This window comes from Hydra viridissima, unplaced genomic scaffold, assembly GCF_058129835.1.
Source record: "Hydra viridissima isolate aposymbiotic clone 2 unplaced genomic scaffold, HvirCarnegie_v1 scaffold_3, whole genome shotgun sequence".
NCBI classification, from domain to species: domain Eukaryota; kingdom Metazoa; phylum Cnidaria; class Hydrozoa; order Anthoathecata; family Hydridae; genus Hydra; species Hydra viridissima.
The window spans coordinates 20732830-20749598 of NW_028324302.1; the positions used below are offsets into that span (position 1 = coordinate 20732830).

Consider the following 16769-nt stretch of genomic DNA (forward strand, 5'->3'; position numbering starts at 1 on the left):
GGTTTATCCACTTTTCAGTTGATGGAAGCAGCAAAAAAACTGAAAATAAAAAACTTTCGGGGAGTTTTTGTCAGACGCATTGCCAAAAAAACCGAGAAAAAAAGAATGCAGGATTATCAACAAGGGGATTCGAGCACGGATGGGTTTCATTGGGTGTGTTGGTTCAAAGACGGTGACAAAAAAATCAGCTTTCACTCTTACGCTCAACCCCCTCTCGTCGAACTCGTCGAATATTTAAAAAGCCCCGTCTTTTACAACAGTGAAAGGGTTCAATTTGGAAACACGTCTTTTTGCGGTCACTTGTGCCTTTACGTCTTAAAAAAATGTGAAGAGGGAAACAGCTTTCAAGACGTCATCAACACCCATTGGTGACCGCAAATCGAATTTTAAAAAATTTCTCTCATTTAAAAAATGATTGACAAATTCAACAGAAGCGAATTCAGCGTTTGTTTCGACAATCTTTCAGCAGATTCAGCAAGCAACGTTTTTATTAAAACGGACGGGTCGAGCACGATCACTGCAGATTTGGATTTCAATTCAAACAAAATCATTAGTTTGGCAGAACCGACCAACTCACACAACGCCGCCACAAAAAATTAAGTGGACACGCATTCGTCGGGAGGAACTGGCACGGTGATTGGAGCTGCGGACTTGGATTTAAATTTTCATAAAGCGATCAATTTGAACGAACCGACAAATCTTCACGACGCCGCCACAAAAAATTACGTCGACGTCAGCTCGAGCATGTGTGTTAAAACAGACGGGTCGAGCACGATCACGGGAATCATCGACATAAACTCTCACAAGTTGATCAACGTTTCCGATCCAACCAATTTAAAAGACGCTGCGACAAAAGGGTAGGTGGACACCAAAGTCGCTTACAATAATATTTCGTACGTCGACATTAACATGACGTCGCACAAATTGACCAATTTGGCTGAACCCACTTTATCCTCAGATTCAGCCACTAAAAATTACGTCGACACGCATGCGTCTTCAGTTGGCACTACGGACTTGGATTTAAATTCGCACAAATTGATCAACGTGCTCGATCCAACAAACGCGCAAGACGGAGCAACAAAAAGTTACACTAACGCTTTGTCACAAAAATCCAATTTTTTAGGATTTGTTCCCATTTCAAACTTTTCATCCTTGGGGTTAAAGTCTCAAACTTTAGCAGGATCGACCACCGCACCAATCTTCAGCTACGTAGACGGCCCTGGAGTTCTGAGAAGGTTATGGCTAGCATTTTACGGAACAGTCGGAGGAGGATTAGCCGTTCCTGGTCAAACCTTCATTCAAATATTAGCTGACGGAGAGCTTGTAGTCGGAAATAGTTCAACAACCACGGAAGGAATAGGAATAAACACCACTGTCCTTGCTTGCGACTTGCTCTTTTCCCCTCTCGGAGGGCCTTTTTACGCCAGCTCTTTGCAAGGTTGCAACGTTTACAGCTCCACTTCCTTGGGAGGATATTTCACGCTCGACTTGCCGTTTGCAACAAACCTAACCATCAAATTGGTCAATAATAATGCTGCTGCAATCACTTACTGGATTCAACCCTTCATTTCCACATCTACCACCATCCCTCCTCTCCTTTCCCCCATTAAATTGAACTCGGCGACGTTCAGGTACCTCAACACCACTTACGGAAACGAATATGTTTTGCTGAACACCAATAGAAAAGGAAATGGCGTTTTTCTGAAATACATCAGGATGCACATCATTGGAGCATCTGGAAACTGGTGGGAATCCAGAATGTACGACGGAAATGCATCTCCAGGAAATACATCAGGATGCACATCATTGGAGCATCTGGAAACTGGTGGGAGTCAGAATGTACGATGAAAATGCATCTCCAGGCAACGGCACTGTCCTCAGTCCATGGACACCAAACAATGCAAACAATTACAACACTTTCCCTGGTTATGACGCCAGCAGTAAATGCATCTTTTCATCGTCTGGATTGAAAGATTTTTACTTGTCCTCTTGGAACGGATCAAACATAACTTCGTTCAACAACAAATCGACTGGGCTGCTGTACCAATCCACCGCATCCATCGGCTCCACCACCACCATTTCCTTTTACAGAAATTTTTCAGAGGCAGATTCCATACCCAGCGTCGCAGCTGGCAGAAGACTCGTTGTCACGCTCAACTCCGGTGACGCGCAAGTCGGTCAATCCGGAAGCTTTTACCTTCTTCTCGGACAAGCATATTATTACGCCTAATTCTCAAGCGTTAAAAAAGAAATTTTTAGGACAAGATTTAAACACCATTACAAAAATTAAAAAAAGTTTTTTTCATTACGCGTTATCACGTCATGAAAAAAAAAAAAAAAATGTTTTGTTACCGGAATTTTTTTGAAAATTTTTTTTTTGATTTTTTTTTTTTTGAAAAGTTTTTTTGATTTTTTTCCGAAAATAATTTTTTTGTCCCAGAACTCCCCTTTTATAGTAGTGATATGCTTCACGAAATAGAGTTGAATCCCAAAACAGTGAATTGAATCACCATTGTTACATACGGAGCTGCAAACATTTAATAAGGATCAAAAACAAATAGTGACATTGATACTAACATGTGGAGCGTCGACCACAAGATCCACTTGATTTTCACTGGTTCACTTGCTGCAAAACACCATGAAAAGAAAATATACATATGTCCACAATGGAATCAACTTCACAAAAAAATGAGGGGTTTGGTAAACTATTTTTACAACTCAGGGAAGTGGACGATTGATCATGTCAATAAAGCAAAGACCTTTAAAATGACAGCATCTAAGTTGGTACAGAACTGTCCGACGCGCTGTCACACTTAGTCCAGCTGGAATCAATAATTGCGCTTCTTCCAGCCATGGAGCAAATAGTTGGGCCTGATGTGACACATCTGGCTGAGAATTGAAAAAATTGAAGCCAGACGAATCTTAGACTAGCAAAATCAAAGCCATCATACTAAAACTTTGAAGTTTTTTAAAGGATTTTCAAACTCTGCTTCTGCAGACAAGACAGTGACCATCCACAAGGTTGTACCCCTGCTTGTTACAATAAAGTTAGGACATGAGACAACTCAAAAATTGATAAAGGATCCAAAAATCCTAGAAGTTACAAACTACTTTTGGCTGGATATTGATAGAAGATTCCCGCATTGTGGAAGTGTACAGATAGAGTACATTGTGGCCGATTTCTTGGGGCTTTTAAATTAAAATAAAAATTTCTTCTTTCAAAGTAGTTTATAGAAAAGTAATTATCTAATGATAATTATATCTAATAAATGCATGAAGAAGTAATTTACTTTTTTACAGTATAAGTAGGGGAGATGGGGGCGCATTGATCGCCGGGGCAGTATGATCTTTTGGCTTTTACTCGTTCATTTTTGCCTTACTAGAAGTGAGGTTGCAATTTAATTAACCATTATGCTTCCCTAATTGATTATTCGTAATATTTTTTCATAAGGTTATCAGCGTCAAAAAAAATAAAGAAAATATTGTTTTTCGTCATAAAAAGTGATTTTTTTAAATCGTACTATAATTCAAATATATTTTTATTTAGATGTCTGTATGGGTTAACAACAATTTTATTTTAAATTTGTAAGTGTTAGGTGTATAATATAATATATCATTTACATTTGGCTGCAATTTATACAGTAGATATTGCTATCAATATGTTACCTATACCTATTGGGGTACATTGATCTTTGACTATGCGGGGCCCATTGATCGGAGGATCAAAGTGCCCCATAGAAGACGAAGTGCCCCATGTTTTTGTTTATAAGCAATACAGTAAAACTAATGGAATTGTATTTATAATTTAAAAAAAAACTATATATAAACAAACAATAGCTTTTAGCATTTCATTTTTTAAATCTACTTATGTTATAAGCTAGTAATAACAATACTATTATTTTATAATATCAAAAGAATAATATTTAACATAATAATTAAAAAATATTTAACATAATGTTATTATGTTAAACATCAGCATTTATTAAAAAAATATGTTTTTATTGATATATTTTTTTACAGATCTTAAAATGGTTAGAAATAGAATTAAAAAAACAAATAAAGTTGCTATACCAAGTGAAACAATGAAAGTAGCTGTTAATAAAGTTTTAGAAGGAACACAACTGAATGTTGTAGCACGTCAGTTTAACATAGATAGAATGACTTTAAAAAGATATTGTCGTAAAAAGAGGCTTAATCCAAATGAAGCTTTCAAGCCTAACTACAATAATAGACAAGTTTTTACAGCAGAAGATGAAAAAAGTTTATCAAGTTATTTACTAATTGCATCAAAAATGAACTATGGCCTTTCAACTAGGTCAACGCGATTATTGGCATATGAATTTGCTTTAAAAAACAATAAGATATGCCCATCATCATGGATCAAAAATAAAACTGCAGGCATTGATTGGTAGCAAGGTTTTATGAAAAGACAACCAGAATTGTCTCTACGAACACCTGAAGCAACGAGCTTCGCTCGATCAACAGCTTTTAACTAACACACTGTAAGAGAGTTTTTTCAAAATCTTAAAACGGTAAGAAATCGATATAAATATAATCCTAACTGTATATATAATGTTGATGAAACTGGTTTAACAACCGTTCAAAAGCCGGTAAAGGTTTTAGCTGGTAGAGGAAGCAAACAAGTTGGAAGAATCACATCTGCAGAACGAGGAACATTGGTAACTGCATGTTGTGCCTCTAATGCTATTGGAAATTCCATTCCTCCATTATTTATTTTTCCTAGGGTAAAGTTTCATGATTACATGATTAAGGAAGGACCTCCTGGATGTGTGGGATTTGCAAATCCTTCTGGTTGGATGAACTCAGAAATTTTCATAGAATGGATTAAACATTTTGTTAAATATTCAAACTGTTCTCAGGAATCTCCAGTTTTGTTACTTCTCGACAGTCATGAAAGTCATATTTCTGTTAAAGGCTTGGAGCTTGCAATTCAACACGGAATTACAATGATAAGTTTTCCTCCCCATTGCAGCCATAAATTGCAGCCATTAGATAGAACTGTTTTTGGACCATTGAAAAGGTTTTACAATTCTGCATGTGATAATTGGATGGTTTCAAACCCAAGACCAATGACCATTTATGATATTGTTTCAATAGTTCGAGAACCGTATACAAAAGCTTTCTCACCATCTAATATACAGACAGGATTTAGAGTAGCTGGCATTGAGCCATTCAATTCTGAAATTTTCAAAGATGACGAATATTTACCATCATCAGTTACAGATAGAGCTGCTCCAGATACAGTTACTATCACTCCTGTCAACAACATGGAATCTGAAATGATACCAGCACATGTTAATCACATAGAGTCTGAAATAGCTATAGTAAATATTGAAACAAGTATTTTAAACAAAGTGTCAACAAGTGTTGCTTCTATAATCTCACCTGAGGTTTTAAAACCTTACCCAAAAGCATCTGCCAGAAAAAAAAATGTTAAAAGTAGGCAGTTAAAAACAAGGATCTTGACTGATACTCCTGTCAGAAATGAAATTCGTTTGTCAAAAGAAAAGAAAATTTTGAAGCAAACCAAAAATCAACAAAAAGTCTCCACAAAAGATAAGAAAGAAACTAAGAATTACTTGCTTAGGAATAAAAAACAATTTAAACCAAAAGCTGCTTCACAACTTGACTTTCACAAATGATGAAATATTCTTAATCAAAATATTGTACTTTTAACAAGTTTTGTAAACTTAAAAGTTGTATTCTTATTTCAGTCTTTATATTTCAGTTCTTATAAATTTCAAGTTGTTGTAAAGTTTTAAACGTATATAAAGCGGGTAGCTTATAGCTGCTGTGGTTTATACATTTTTTAATTAAAAATTAGACTAGTGGGTTTAACTGCTATATTTAAAAAATAATTTAAAAATTTAGATGTATTATATGTTATACAATATTACCCTTTGACTAAATTATTTACAAGATTTAGTTATAGAAGTGTTAAACGTTTAGATAATATTACGCATATAAGATCATTGTGCCCCAAGTCGGAGATCATAGTACCCCATAGTTTGGGGTACATTGATCTTTTGAGAGGGTTGTTTAAAAGTTAAAACTATTCATGTTAATCATTTTTTTAAATCAAAATATTTATATATTCCAAAAGCCAGATATTCTACATGTGTTTCGTAGTTAATAAGTTTTTACATCTCTTTCAGGTTCTGCGCAATTTTCAAAACACTGCTACGGCGATCAATGCGCCCCCATCTCCCCTAAAGCATTTTTTAACATTTGAAATTGTTTTAAAACTTTAATGATTAATTATTTAGCAAAGCAAACATTTCCCATAATAATTCATGATTTTTTTATGGCAAAAACAAATCAATGGTGAACCAGCACTGGCGAATTATAAAGAACGACTCTATCTTACATAAAATACTAAAGAGCAAACCAATCAACATCTACTCAAACCAAAATTCCTTAAAAAGCAAACTAATCCGCACCATACACCAGTCAAGTATGTAACTTATTATTCCTTTATACAGCTCAGACTTCTTACATAGATCCCCAAATCGGTACCAAAGATCACCTGCTGGTCCGTAAAAACCACTAATATAGGAGTATAATCTTAGAGCGTTTCTGTTTGGGTTATTTAATTTACAACTGCAAAAAGTTCTTCTTTAAATGATTCAGAACTTTTTATTTCTTTGTTTTGAAACTTTTCCAGTTAACTAAAGAGTGAAAATAATTGATGCATATAAAAGATTGTGATGTAAAGAATGGGATTCCGATATTACTCAATCGGATTCAAATCTGGCGATCGATATTTCCATCATCTAGAATTTTTCATTTTCTATTTTATTTTAATAATAATAATTTTGTGGGAGAATTTGCTGTTAATTGAAATATTACCCAACAATTTTAACGAAAACCAAAATTAAAGTATTCATTAAAGAACGGAAAATGAAATAATATTTCATACCTAATGCCGCAGTGTTTTAATAGTAAGAATCAGTTCTACTTATTTCTAACGTATATGGCCCTCTTACTTTCAAAACATTACGAAATAACATACATTTTGTATTATATTATTGCTATATTATATATATATATATATATATATATATATATATATATATATATATATATATATATATATATATATATATATATATATATAGGGGAGAGCGGGGTTGGTTGTCACGCGGAGTTGGTTGTAACAATATTTATTACAGGAAACACTTTTCTTCTTTTTTTTCTTACACGCTTTTTTTAGCGTGTAGAAAACAAGTTATTTGTTTTTATAGGTTTTTGATATGAAAAAGTTAAATTTTCCTCACTTAGAAATTTTCTTTTACCAAACGAAAATTATTTAATTGTACTTTGAATGTACATTTTTAAAGTTTTTTATTCATTTGACTAACTTAATCCACAAAAAATTCTCATGAAATTCACACGCTTTTAGGTAAATTTACAGGTGTCTTGCAACTTACATAGAAGGGGTTGCTTGTCACAAAATATATGGGGCTGGTTGTCACAATTTCCTCGACTCCGTATGTTGCAAACTAAACGCCGCTTTTAGATATTCCATGTTTACTTGTCAGTATTATTGAGGAATATTTTAATGTTTAAGATATTATTTAAAAATCTAAAGTCAAAGTGTTATTATTGTTTAACTAAAAATCCATCATCTAAAAAATTTTTATTTCAATGTATATAGCTTTAAAATTTCCTAGAAAAAGGAATACAGAAGTTCAACTGTTTGTTGTTTTGTTTGTACATTGTTAATGTATGTGTATATATATATATATATATATATATATATATATATATATATATATATACTTATATATAATTATATATAATTATATATAATTATATATTTATTTATATATACATATAAAATGTCTTCTGCATACATTATTTGCTAATATTTTTATTTGCTTAGTAAAAACATGGTACGAAATTTTATTAGAAAAACTAATAGAGGTTATACTTCTGGAAATGTCATTATGTGTGCTATTGAAGATGTAAAGCTTAATAACATTTCTATTAGAGCAGCAGCAAAAAACCATGGCATTAATTACAGAACATTAACACGTTAATGTAAAAAAATTATTATTACTAACCCATCACATGGTTCTATAACAGATCTAATTGACAAAAATCAAAACTCCACCTGCATGAACAATATAGGATACAAAAGTCAACAGATATTGCCAGACAAGGTTGAAAAAGAACTTGTCATGTACCTGTTGCGAGCAGCAGAAATTTATTTTGGTTTAACTTCTACCGAAGTAAAAAAGCTTGCTTTCCAGCTTGCAGTTAAAAATGATATAAAAGTTCCCAATTCTTGGATTGTAAAGGAACAAGCCGGTAAGGATTGGTTTACAGGATTTATAAAGCGCCACCCAAAAATTTCCATAGGCAACCTGAAGCTACTAGTTTAAGTGGAGCAAAAAATTTCAATAAGCAAAATGTTGCATTATTTTTTAGCAATTTGCAGCACTGTATGCAAAACTACTTGTTCTCACCAAATGACATTTGGAACATGGACGAAACTGCTGTAACTACTGTACAAAGACCAAAAAAAGTTGTTGCCAAAAAAGGATTGAAACAAGTAGGAGCCATCACGTCAGCTGAAAGAGGAACTCTGGTAACATTAGCATGCACAATAAATGCTATTGGAAATAGCATTCCACCTTTTTTTATTTTTCCTCGTAAAAACTTTAAAAATCATTTCCTAATAGGAGCACCGACAGGAAGTGCAGGAGATGCCAATGCAAGTGGTTGGACGAAAGAAGAAAACTTTGTATTACGCTATTACAAAGGTACGGTAAGTCGTAATCTTTTTTACAAATAGGAAAAAATTATGATGTCAAAACGTAAAAAATTATGATGTCAAAACGTAAATGCAATACAAAAAAAAACGAATTAAGTAAAGACCATTTTTTAAATCTTTTTTTTTTAAAAACAACAATACTAAATTGCAATTTAAAAAGTTACATGTGAAAAGTTTTCCAAATTATTGTTTTTTAAAAGAAAAAGAATTCAAAGAAGCGAAAAAATAACATTAAAATAATAAAAGTTAAAAAAAAAAAATCGTCAACCCATCAAAGTGCAAATTTATCTTTTTTTCTTAGATGGGGGTAAAGTGCAAGGCGATTGTGGTCCTGGTATCTAACTGCTTGGTGATTGAGGTTTTATAAAACATTATTGTTTGCTTATGTTTGATTCCATTTCAAAATGCTTCATATAAGGTTCCACCGCATTCCAAATCTGAATAATCAAAATATATTGCTTAAAAACCATTGCTAATATGATAATATTAAGTAAAGTACAATATTTGTCGTAACCCAGCTACTACTTTATACTCATAAATTTCTCAACAAACTCGATTTAGGAATTCTTTAACTAGTTGTTGTATTTGTGTATTAATTTTTTATTTCCCTGGTAATTTTTTTTTTCAGTTACTTATTACCAGTAAAAAAGAAAATTTCCGGTAATGTAACAACTTTTTCAAGTAATATTTTTGCGGTTGGATATCTAATTTTTTTCCGGTAGATAAAGAAAAAAGGACAAGCATATTTTTCATCTTACCAATGGTCATCTTTCGACTGAACCACCTTAGCTCCAACTTTTTTTCTTTCAAAAATTCTTTGGTTTTGTTTTTTATTCGTCCCCAGTTTTTATTTCTGTCTTTTCTAACAAAACATTTTTTTTTTAAGTAAATTAACTCAAAGTTTAATTACTTAAGTAAGAAATGAAATATTACTGAAAGATAATTTATTAAATTTCTATTTTTTATATAAATTTTTAAAATCAAAATGTCATCAATATATTTTATTTTTAGTTGATTTATTTTAAGACTGAGAAGAATTAAGAAGTAAGACACATTATCATATAAACTCCACATAAATTATACAGTATTTCCACTTGTTAAATATGCTTACTTTCACAAACTGAAGTATCACTTTTCTTACTTTCTTCTTTATTTATTATATTTTTATTTAGATTTTTAAAACTAAATTAACTGACAAATTTTTCAAAAAAAACTACCCAGGCTTTTCTACTTCAATTTTTTGTGGGAGTATTTAAGGTGGCTTCACAGGAAATGTTTTTTTTTTAGTAAAATAACTTAAATCTGTTCTAAAATCAGTTTTATAAATTCAATTTAATGAAAATAACAATAAAATATAAATGCTTATTGAAAAAAAAAGAAAAAAAAAGAGGACTTTATTTATAAAAAACGCATAAAAAAGCATATATTTATTTATTTTTCAAAACACGATTAAACCAGAATGGCTAATTAAAACAACTCGCAACTTTGCAATATTATTATCTGATATATGAGGTAGAGGATGAACTAAGATCAATATATAAAAACAAAAACATTTCTTTTAAGTCCCTAAAAACTGAAAATTGACTAATTTTTAGGGGGTAGGGTTCAAAAAAAGACTTAGCAATCAATAAATATTCATTCAATTATCAAGATTCTAGTTCATTCTCTACATATATATGTATTGGACAATTAGGGAAAATTTGAAGGTCTAAGCATTTTTTAATGTTGAGATATCGTGTTTTGAGTTTATAAATTATGTTAAAATCTTCATTTTTAGATATAAGGCAAATAAGTTAAAAAAGTTTTAAAAACATCCCTTTTTGTAGCTATTTTTTGATAATTGTTCTTGATCTTTATCAATCCAACCTTTCCTAATTCCTCTCAACTCTTTTCTTCTTTTTTTTTTTTTTGGTTGTCCTTTTTTCACCATATTCTGTAACCGCTTTCGGTCTTTTTTTACTGAACTGGTTATTGTATTTTTTCCAAAGTCTAGATTTAAATGTTTAAATACACGATAAATACCAGATGAACCTTCATTAAAAGAAAGAACTGCTGAGTTTACTCCCATTTCAAGAACATCTGTCTCTACATAAACATTTTTAGGACATCGGGACCAGATGATATTATTTAGTCCTTCATTACAATTTTGAGTTTGCCCATGAAGACATTTTTTCAATAAACTGTCATTACTCAATTCATCAAAGTCTTTCTTAATAATTTCATAAATCCATTCAGGCAAGTTTAATTTAGGAGACTAGTTTTCATCTGCATCTGCATTTTTACTTTTTTTCCACTTGCACCAGCTATCTGGACCAATTGGGCAAAGAATATGTCGATGAGATTTGTCTTCAAAATCTGTATAATGGCGCAAAACAGCTTTTATGTTTTTTTTCATTTGATACACTTTCTGTTCATCAGTTAAATTTTGTTTTGCAGCTGTTTGCCTGATAGCAATACCAAAAGCATTCTGTAATGTATTTACACTTGCTTCAGTTAATCTCCCTTTTCCAGACAATTTTTTATTGCCATATGACACTTTGCGTCGACTTCTCAAACGTGAACCTATTCTAACTTATTTATTTTTAAAACTGAACATGGTTAGCCTCTAAACTAAATCTTTTATAATTGCAGAACACGAAAACATACCAAAAGAGTGGTTAAACAAAAGTTTTCATACTGCTTTTTTCCGTTGCTATAGGCGTTGCTAAGGAAGCTACTTTATATCATACCTGCAAAATGCAAAATTGTTGCTTAAAAAATTAAAATTATTAAAAAATAATTGTACCATCATTTTCAGCATTGTTAAAAGTCTCAAAAATCATGTTTTTCAATTTTTTTTTTTTTTTTTGATTTTACACCTTTTATTTCCTGTGAAGCCACCTTAAACGAAAAGTAGTTAAAAAAAAAATCTACCTTTTCCTCTTGAAGAAGTTTTGCAACAGCTTCTATATCAGGAGCCATGAATCTGTCCTGATCATAATATCTTTCAACAAAAAAAAAATTGTTCTTTAAAATTCTACAACTTCAATTACAAATAAAACCTCACAATTTTTATTATTATTACTGTTATTATTATTGTTAATGTGTTATTAACAACACATTAACAATAATAATAACAGTAATAATAATAAAAAAAAACAACAATAGTAAATAAAAAATGAAAATAATAATAATAATAATAAAAACAATAACAGTAACAATAAAAATAAAAATAAAAGTAATAATAAAAATAATAATAACAATAATAATAATACTAATAATAATAAAAATAATAACAATAATATTAATAAGAATAATAGTAATAGTAGTAATAAATATATTAATAATAATAACAATAATGATAATATAATTAATAACAATTTAATTAACATTAATAATAGTAATAATAATAGTAAAAATAATAATAAACTTTTATTATTAATAACTACCTGGCTACTGTGCGAACAGTGCGGTATACTGCTTCTAGTGGTTCGGTAGTTTTAAGTGGCCTCAAGAACTCTAACCCTTGACATGCTGCCAATAACTCAATTGCAAGAACTAAGGAAAATCAGATTAATGGTATCAAATAAGGAAGAGATATGATTTTCAAACAAATTTTCTGTTTTTCTTTTTGGTTATAAAAGTTTTTTATACAATGAAATGTTTTGAGCAGTTTACATTTTGTGTGTTTTAAAATAAAAAATCCAACCATATTCTACATGTTCCACAACTTCAAGTGCTTTTCTAGCAGCAAAACCACCCATTGAAACATGATCTTCTGTTCCTGCTGATGTAGTAAGAGAGTCAACAGAGGAGGGGTGAGTCAACACTTTATTCTCTGATACAAGAGCTGCAGCAGTACATTGGGCTAACATAAAACCTAAAAATTTTTTTTACTTATGAAAGTCATTCATTATTTTTTATTTTCCTTCACAAGTCAATTTAGAAGTAAATGTTCACCTGAATTCAACCCCCCATCATTTACAAGAAATGCAGGTAATTCACTATATTTTGGATTGATAAGACGTTCCAATCTTCTTTCACTCATGTTTGCCAATTCATGGATACCAATAGCTAAGTAATCAAGAGCTTTTGCTGGGTATTCACCATGGAAGTTTCCGCCTGACATTGTTTCACCAATATCAGCAAATACCATCTTACATTGTAAAAGATAATATTAATAGTTAATTGTTAATTTCAAAAACGAAATATTTCTCAAAAAAACGAAAGAAAATCAAATGTTTTAAAAATTTTGTTTAAATCTTATAACAAATCATATATGGAGTTGTTTTCGGGATTTCACACAGGTGTTGTGTGTTTGGTCATGAACTACTTACTGTACGTATACCAAATGTGATTTGGAAAAATTGAACTTTTTAAAGTGGAACTACATAAGTTTAGTTTAAGCATTAATGATTGAATAAGTATGAGAAACAGACATTGTTTGAACCCCCATATATATTAAAACCATGGAGAAACTGATTACCTTAGTCTAGTGCGCATTCAGGAATCATGTCCCTCTTAAAAAGTATATGAGCTCTTAAAAGCCAAGCTTTAAGACTTTAACTTGAGCCTTCAATAACATATGATTGCTATTAAAAGTGATGGTGCCAGTGCAATCATTAAATTCAGAATAGTATCACCAGCACATTAACAGATATGCTACAATCATAGCATACACTTGGAAAAAGAATTATTCTCATGATAGAAGGGTTGGAAAAAATATTGGGAACACCGCTAATAATAACAACCTGATTTTCAGGTGTCTGTGAAGCTGTCAGCGACCGTCATATTTTTATTTTTATCATTTATTTCTAGTGAACCTCGTCTATATTTCTAAATAATTTATATTTAGGTTTAACAAAAAAAAAATTACTTGGACATACAGACCTATCAATTTCAAAAGAGATTGAGTTGTCGGTACCTGTATGACATTTCATCAAGGTGTAATTCCGGAAGGAAAAAAAAAACGTTTCTGTTAAAGACCATCATACTCTAACTTGAATTGTTTCAAGAAACACCGAACAACAGCTTTTAATGTTGCTACCGAGCTTTATGAGCATTTCAAAAACTCCAAAGGTTTCTATTTAAAAAATGTCTGTCTAGAAGGGCTGCTATCTAGAAACCTTTGCTCTCAACAAGAAACAATAAAAAATATTTACAGTAGTGCAAAAATCACCAGAACTGGTTGCTGGACTAGTGGAAGAATATGATATTCTTAGATGAATCATCATTAAAATTATTTCTGATCACTGGACAAGTTTAGGTCTGGAGGCAGCTAAAAGAAGCACATTAACCCAACTGCTTTCTTACTACAATCAAACACGGAGGAGTATCTGTGATGATCCTGGGAGCAATATCGTGGAGATTAGCTGGCCCAACAGTTTCCCTGCATGGTATAATCAATATACATGACTATTTTATCAGATCAAATCCATCCAAGGACATCAATGACAACAATGCCCAAATCAATACCGCTAATGTAATTACTGAATGGCATGATGAACATTTTGAGAAAAAAACTCATCAGGCTACCACAATCACCTGATCTTAATATTATTGAACATTTGACAATAGTTTAAGAAATCGATATCTACCACCAAAATCACTAAAAAAACTAGAGACAGTTGTGATTGAAGAATGGGCAAGCTGAACATATGTGTCTGCAATCATCAGAAAAAAAGGTAATTCAAGGGTATTATTAATGTTCTAAGATGATATTTTGAGAATTTAATTTTGTACAAGTGCAGGAATTTTTGAACCACGAGAATGAAGATTTCTTGAGAAATACGCACATCTAACCACATTTACAGCTGCTTCTTTTTAAACTTTAGGTTTCTAAAGCTTATTTCTTTTTATATGCAATATTCATTAACCAAAAAGTGCATGAATATTTTATTGTAAATTATAAATTAAATACAAACTATAACTTATTTGATTTGATTATTACTGTTTATTAAATATTTTTAATGTATTTTCTTAAAAAAGAACAGTAAAACATAAAAGATACGGGATTGTCTGTAGCACTGTTACACTCTACTGTTAATATGTTGTGAACAAACTCTACTGTGTCATTTACTATGCCATGAACCTAGATCATTAAAATCAAATTTTAACTTAATACCATTTCAAAAACTGCTACACTTAATTTTCTTAAAAACAAAACTAATGTAAAAGTTAAAAAAAATAAACCATTAATGCTTTAAAATATAAACAAAAACTAAACCTGAGGACAGCATCGCAAAGTATAAGCATCTTGTACTCGCCCACAATATATATGGCTCTCTGTTAAAATTGAAAAGTGTCAATTGGATTAAATTGATTTTTCAGTGAGTTGATAAAGTTGTGATGGGAATCATGTTTTATTAATGAAATCATTTTTTTATAATGACAATTAAACGTTAAAATTTAGAGTAAAACCTCACCAGAAACTTCAGATTTGTAAACTTTAGAATGAAGCAAAGATCGTAATCTTGAAGCAACCAAAATCTGCCCTTTATGAGGACGCGTATTGTGAATTTCTAACAAATCAATACTTTAACCTATTAACATTTGTTACCATTTCAGAGGTAATAAATATTAATAGAATAAAATATTGATTTGAACTTAGTTAGAGCTTTAGATTTCAAGAATCCATGTATAAGAAACTAAAAATATGGAACTTTTCAGAAATAACTTTTGGAGTATGGGTCTTTTATTAGATAAACATTACATTACGAGTTTTTAGATAGATAAACATTGACTGATATTAGGGTGGCCATCAATTTTTTTTTTTGAAAAACGGGAAAATTCGCAAAAAATACGGAATTTTTGCTAAAAATATGAAACACTTGCTAAAAAAATGTTTTTGTAAATAAATTGAAGCAATAAATAGTTTTTAATTTATTTTTCGAAACATTTTAAATTTGGTAGTTACTTTTAAAAAATTTGCTCAACATTTTCAGATAGAATTTATTTCTTAATGAATGGCAAAAGTGCATTTAAGTTAAAAAATTGAGATTGCATAACCTTATTGTACTGCAAACAAATTACTTTTTGTTTAATTTAAATTTCAAATTTAATTTAATGGCTGAGAAATTCAGTAATAACTGTGAGATAATTTTAAAAATATCAAGTTTTAAAAATAAATTTACTCTTGTTTTGAATATTTTTCTTTTAAAATAACATTATTAAGGAAAGAAACATTTTCCTTATTTAGATAATAAAAATGAAAGCATTTTAAGCTAAAATTGTATTTAATAGTTGTCAATGAATCAATTGTCTCAATATCAAGTCGATTTTTACATTAGATAGTTTGATACAACATCAACACTGTTCCTTGACTAATTTATTTGATGAAAGCATTTTTTTGTAAGGCGAAAGAATTTTAATTTATAAAACAATCTTTTGATTTAGTATTTAAAAATAAAATGACAAATTAAGTTTTTCAAATAGAAAAATTCAACATCATCATAAATTGCAAATTTGTTTTTAAAGAAAACGTTAAATATTTCATTGAAAATTAAAAAGTTAAATTTGTACTAAATAATTAAAAAATACGGGACAAATGTGGTCAAAAAAAGGACACGGGACATTTTGTAAAAATACGGGACTGTCCCGGCCAAATACTTGCAAATGGCCGACCTACTGATAATGGGGTAGAAACACTAACAGAACAATTCACATAACTATTTTACACTTGTTAAGGGTATTTACAAATACCCTGAACAAGTATCAGCTAAAAAAAGAGTAAAATATTAAGATATACTACTAACTTATTTTTTGGAGAAAAAAACTTAACTTCAGTTTTAATAGATGGTAAGTTACCTTCATTGAATGCTTTTGTAGTCCCCTTCAACACTTCCAGAGAAAGTGCAGCTACAACATCTGCTTGTTTACAAATGGATTTAGAACGCTCTACAGCTTAAAAAATGAAAACAAATTACTTAGCTTTTTCAAATAAAATTTCTAAAAAATGAAAAATAAAAATAAAAATAAAGAAAATCTGAGT

At 30.6% G+C, this 16769-nt stretch overlaps 1 protein-coding gene across 5 annotated transcripts in view; it reads right to left on the reverse strand.

Moving 5' to 3' along the window:
- Window positions 1–8897: 8897 nt before the first annotated feature.
- LOC149891398 (histidine ammonia-lyase-like) overlaps window positions 8898–16769 on the reverse strand; it is a 46919-nt gene continuing 39047 nt past the window's right edge. For 2 of the 5 annotated variants that reach the window (XR_016450706.1, XR_016450707.1), the window contains 10 exons: window positions 16586–16681; window positions 15205–15300; window positions 15006–15064; window positions 14790–14870; window positions 12740–12935; window positions 12489–12659; window positions 12229–12337; window positions 11714–11783; window positions 9559–11529; window positions 8898–9237 (listed from right to left, as the gene is read on the reverse strand). Coding sequence is in view for 3 of the 5 variants with exons in the window: in XM_090081724.1 (XP_089937850.1) it covers window positions 9172–9237; window positions 11714–11783; window positions 12229–12337; window positions 12489–12659; window positions 12740–12935; window positions 14790–14870; window positions 15006–15064; window positions 15205–15300; window positions 16586–16681 (944 nt within the window). In the remaining 2 variants the exon portion in view is untranslated. The remainder of the gene's footprint in view (window positions 9238–9558; window positions 11530–11713; window positions 11784–12228; window positions 12338–12488; window positions 12660–12739; window positions 12936–14789; window positions 14871–15005; window positions 15065–15204; window positions 15301–16585; window positions 16682–16769) is intronic. The other 3 variants (XM_090081724.1, XM_090081726.1, XM_090081725.1) reach the window with 2 other exon arrangements.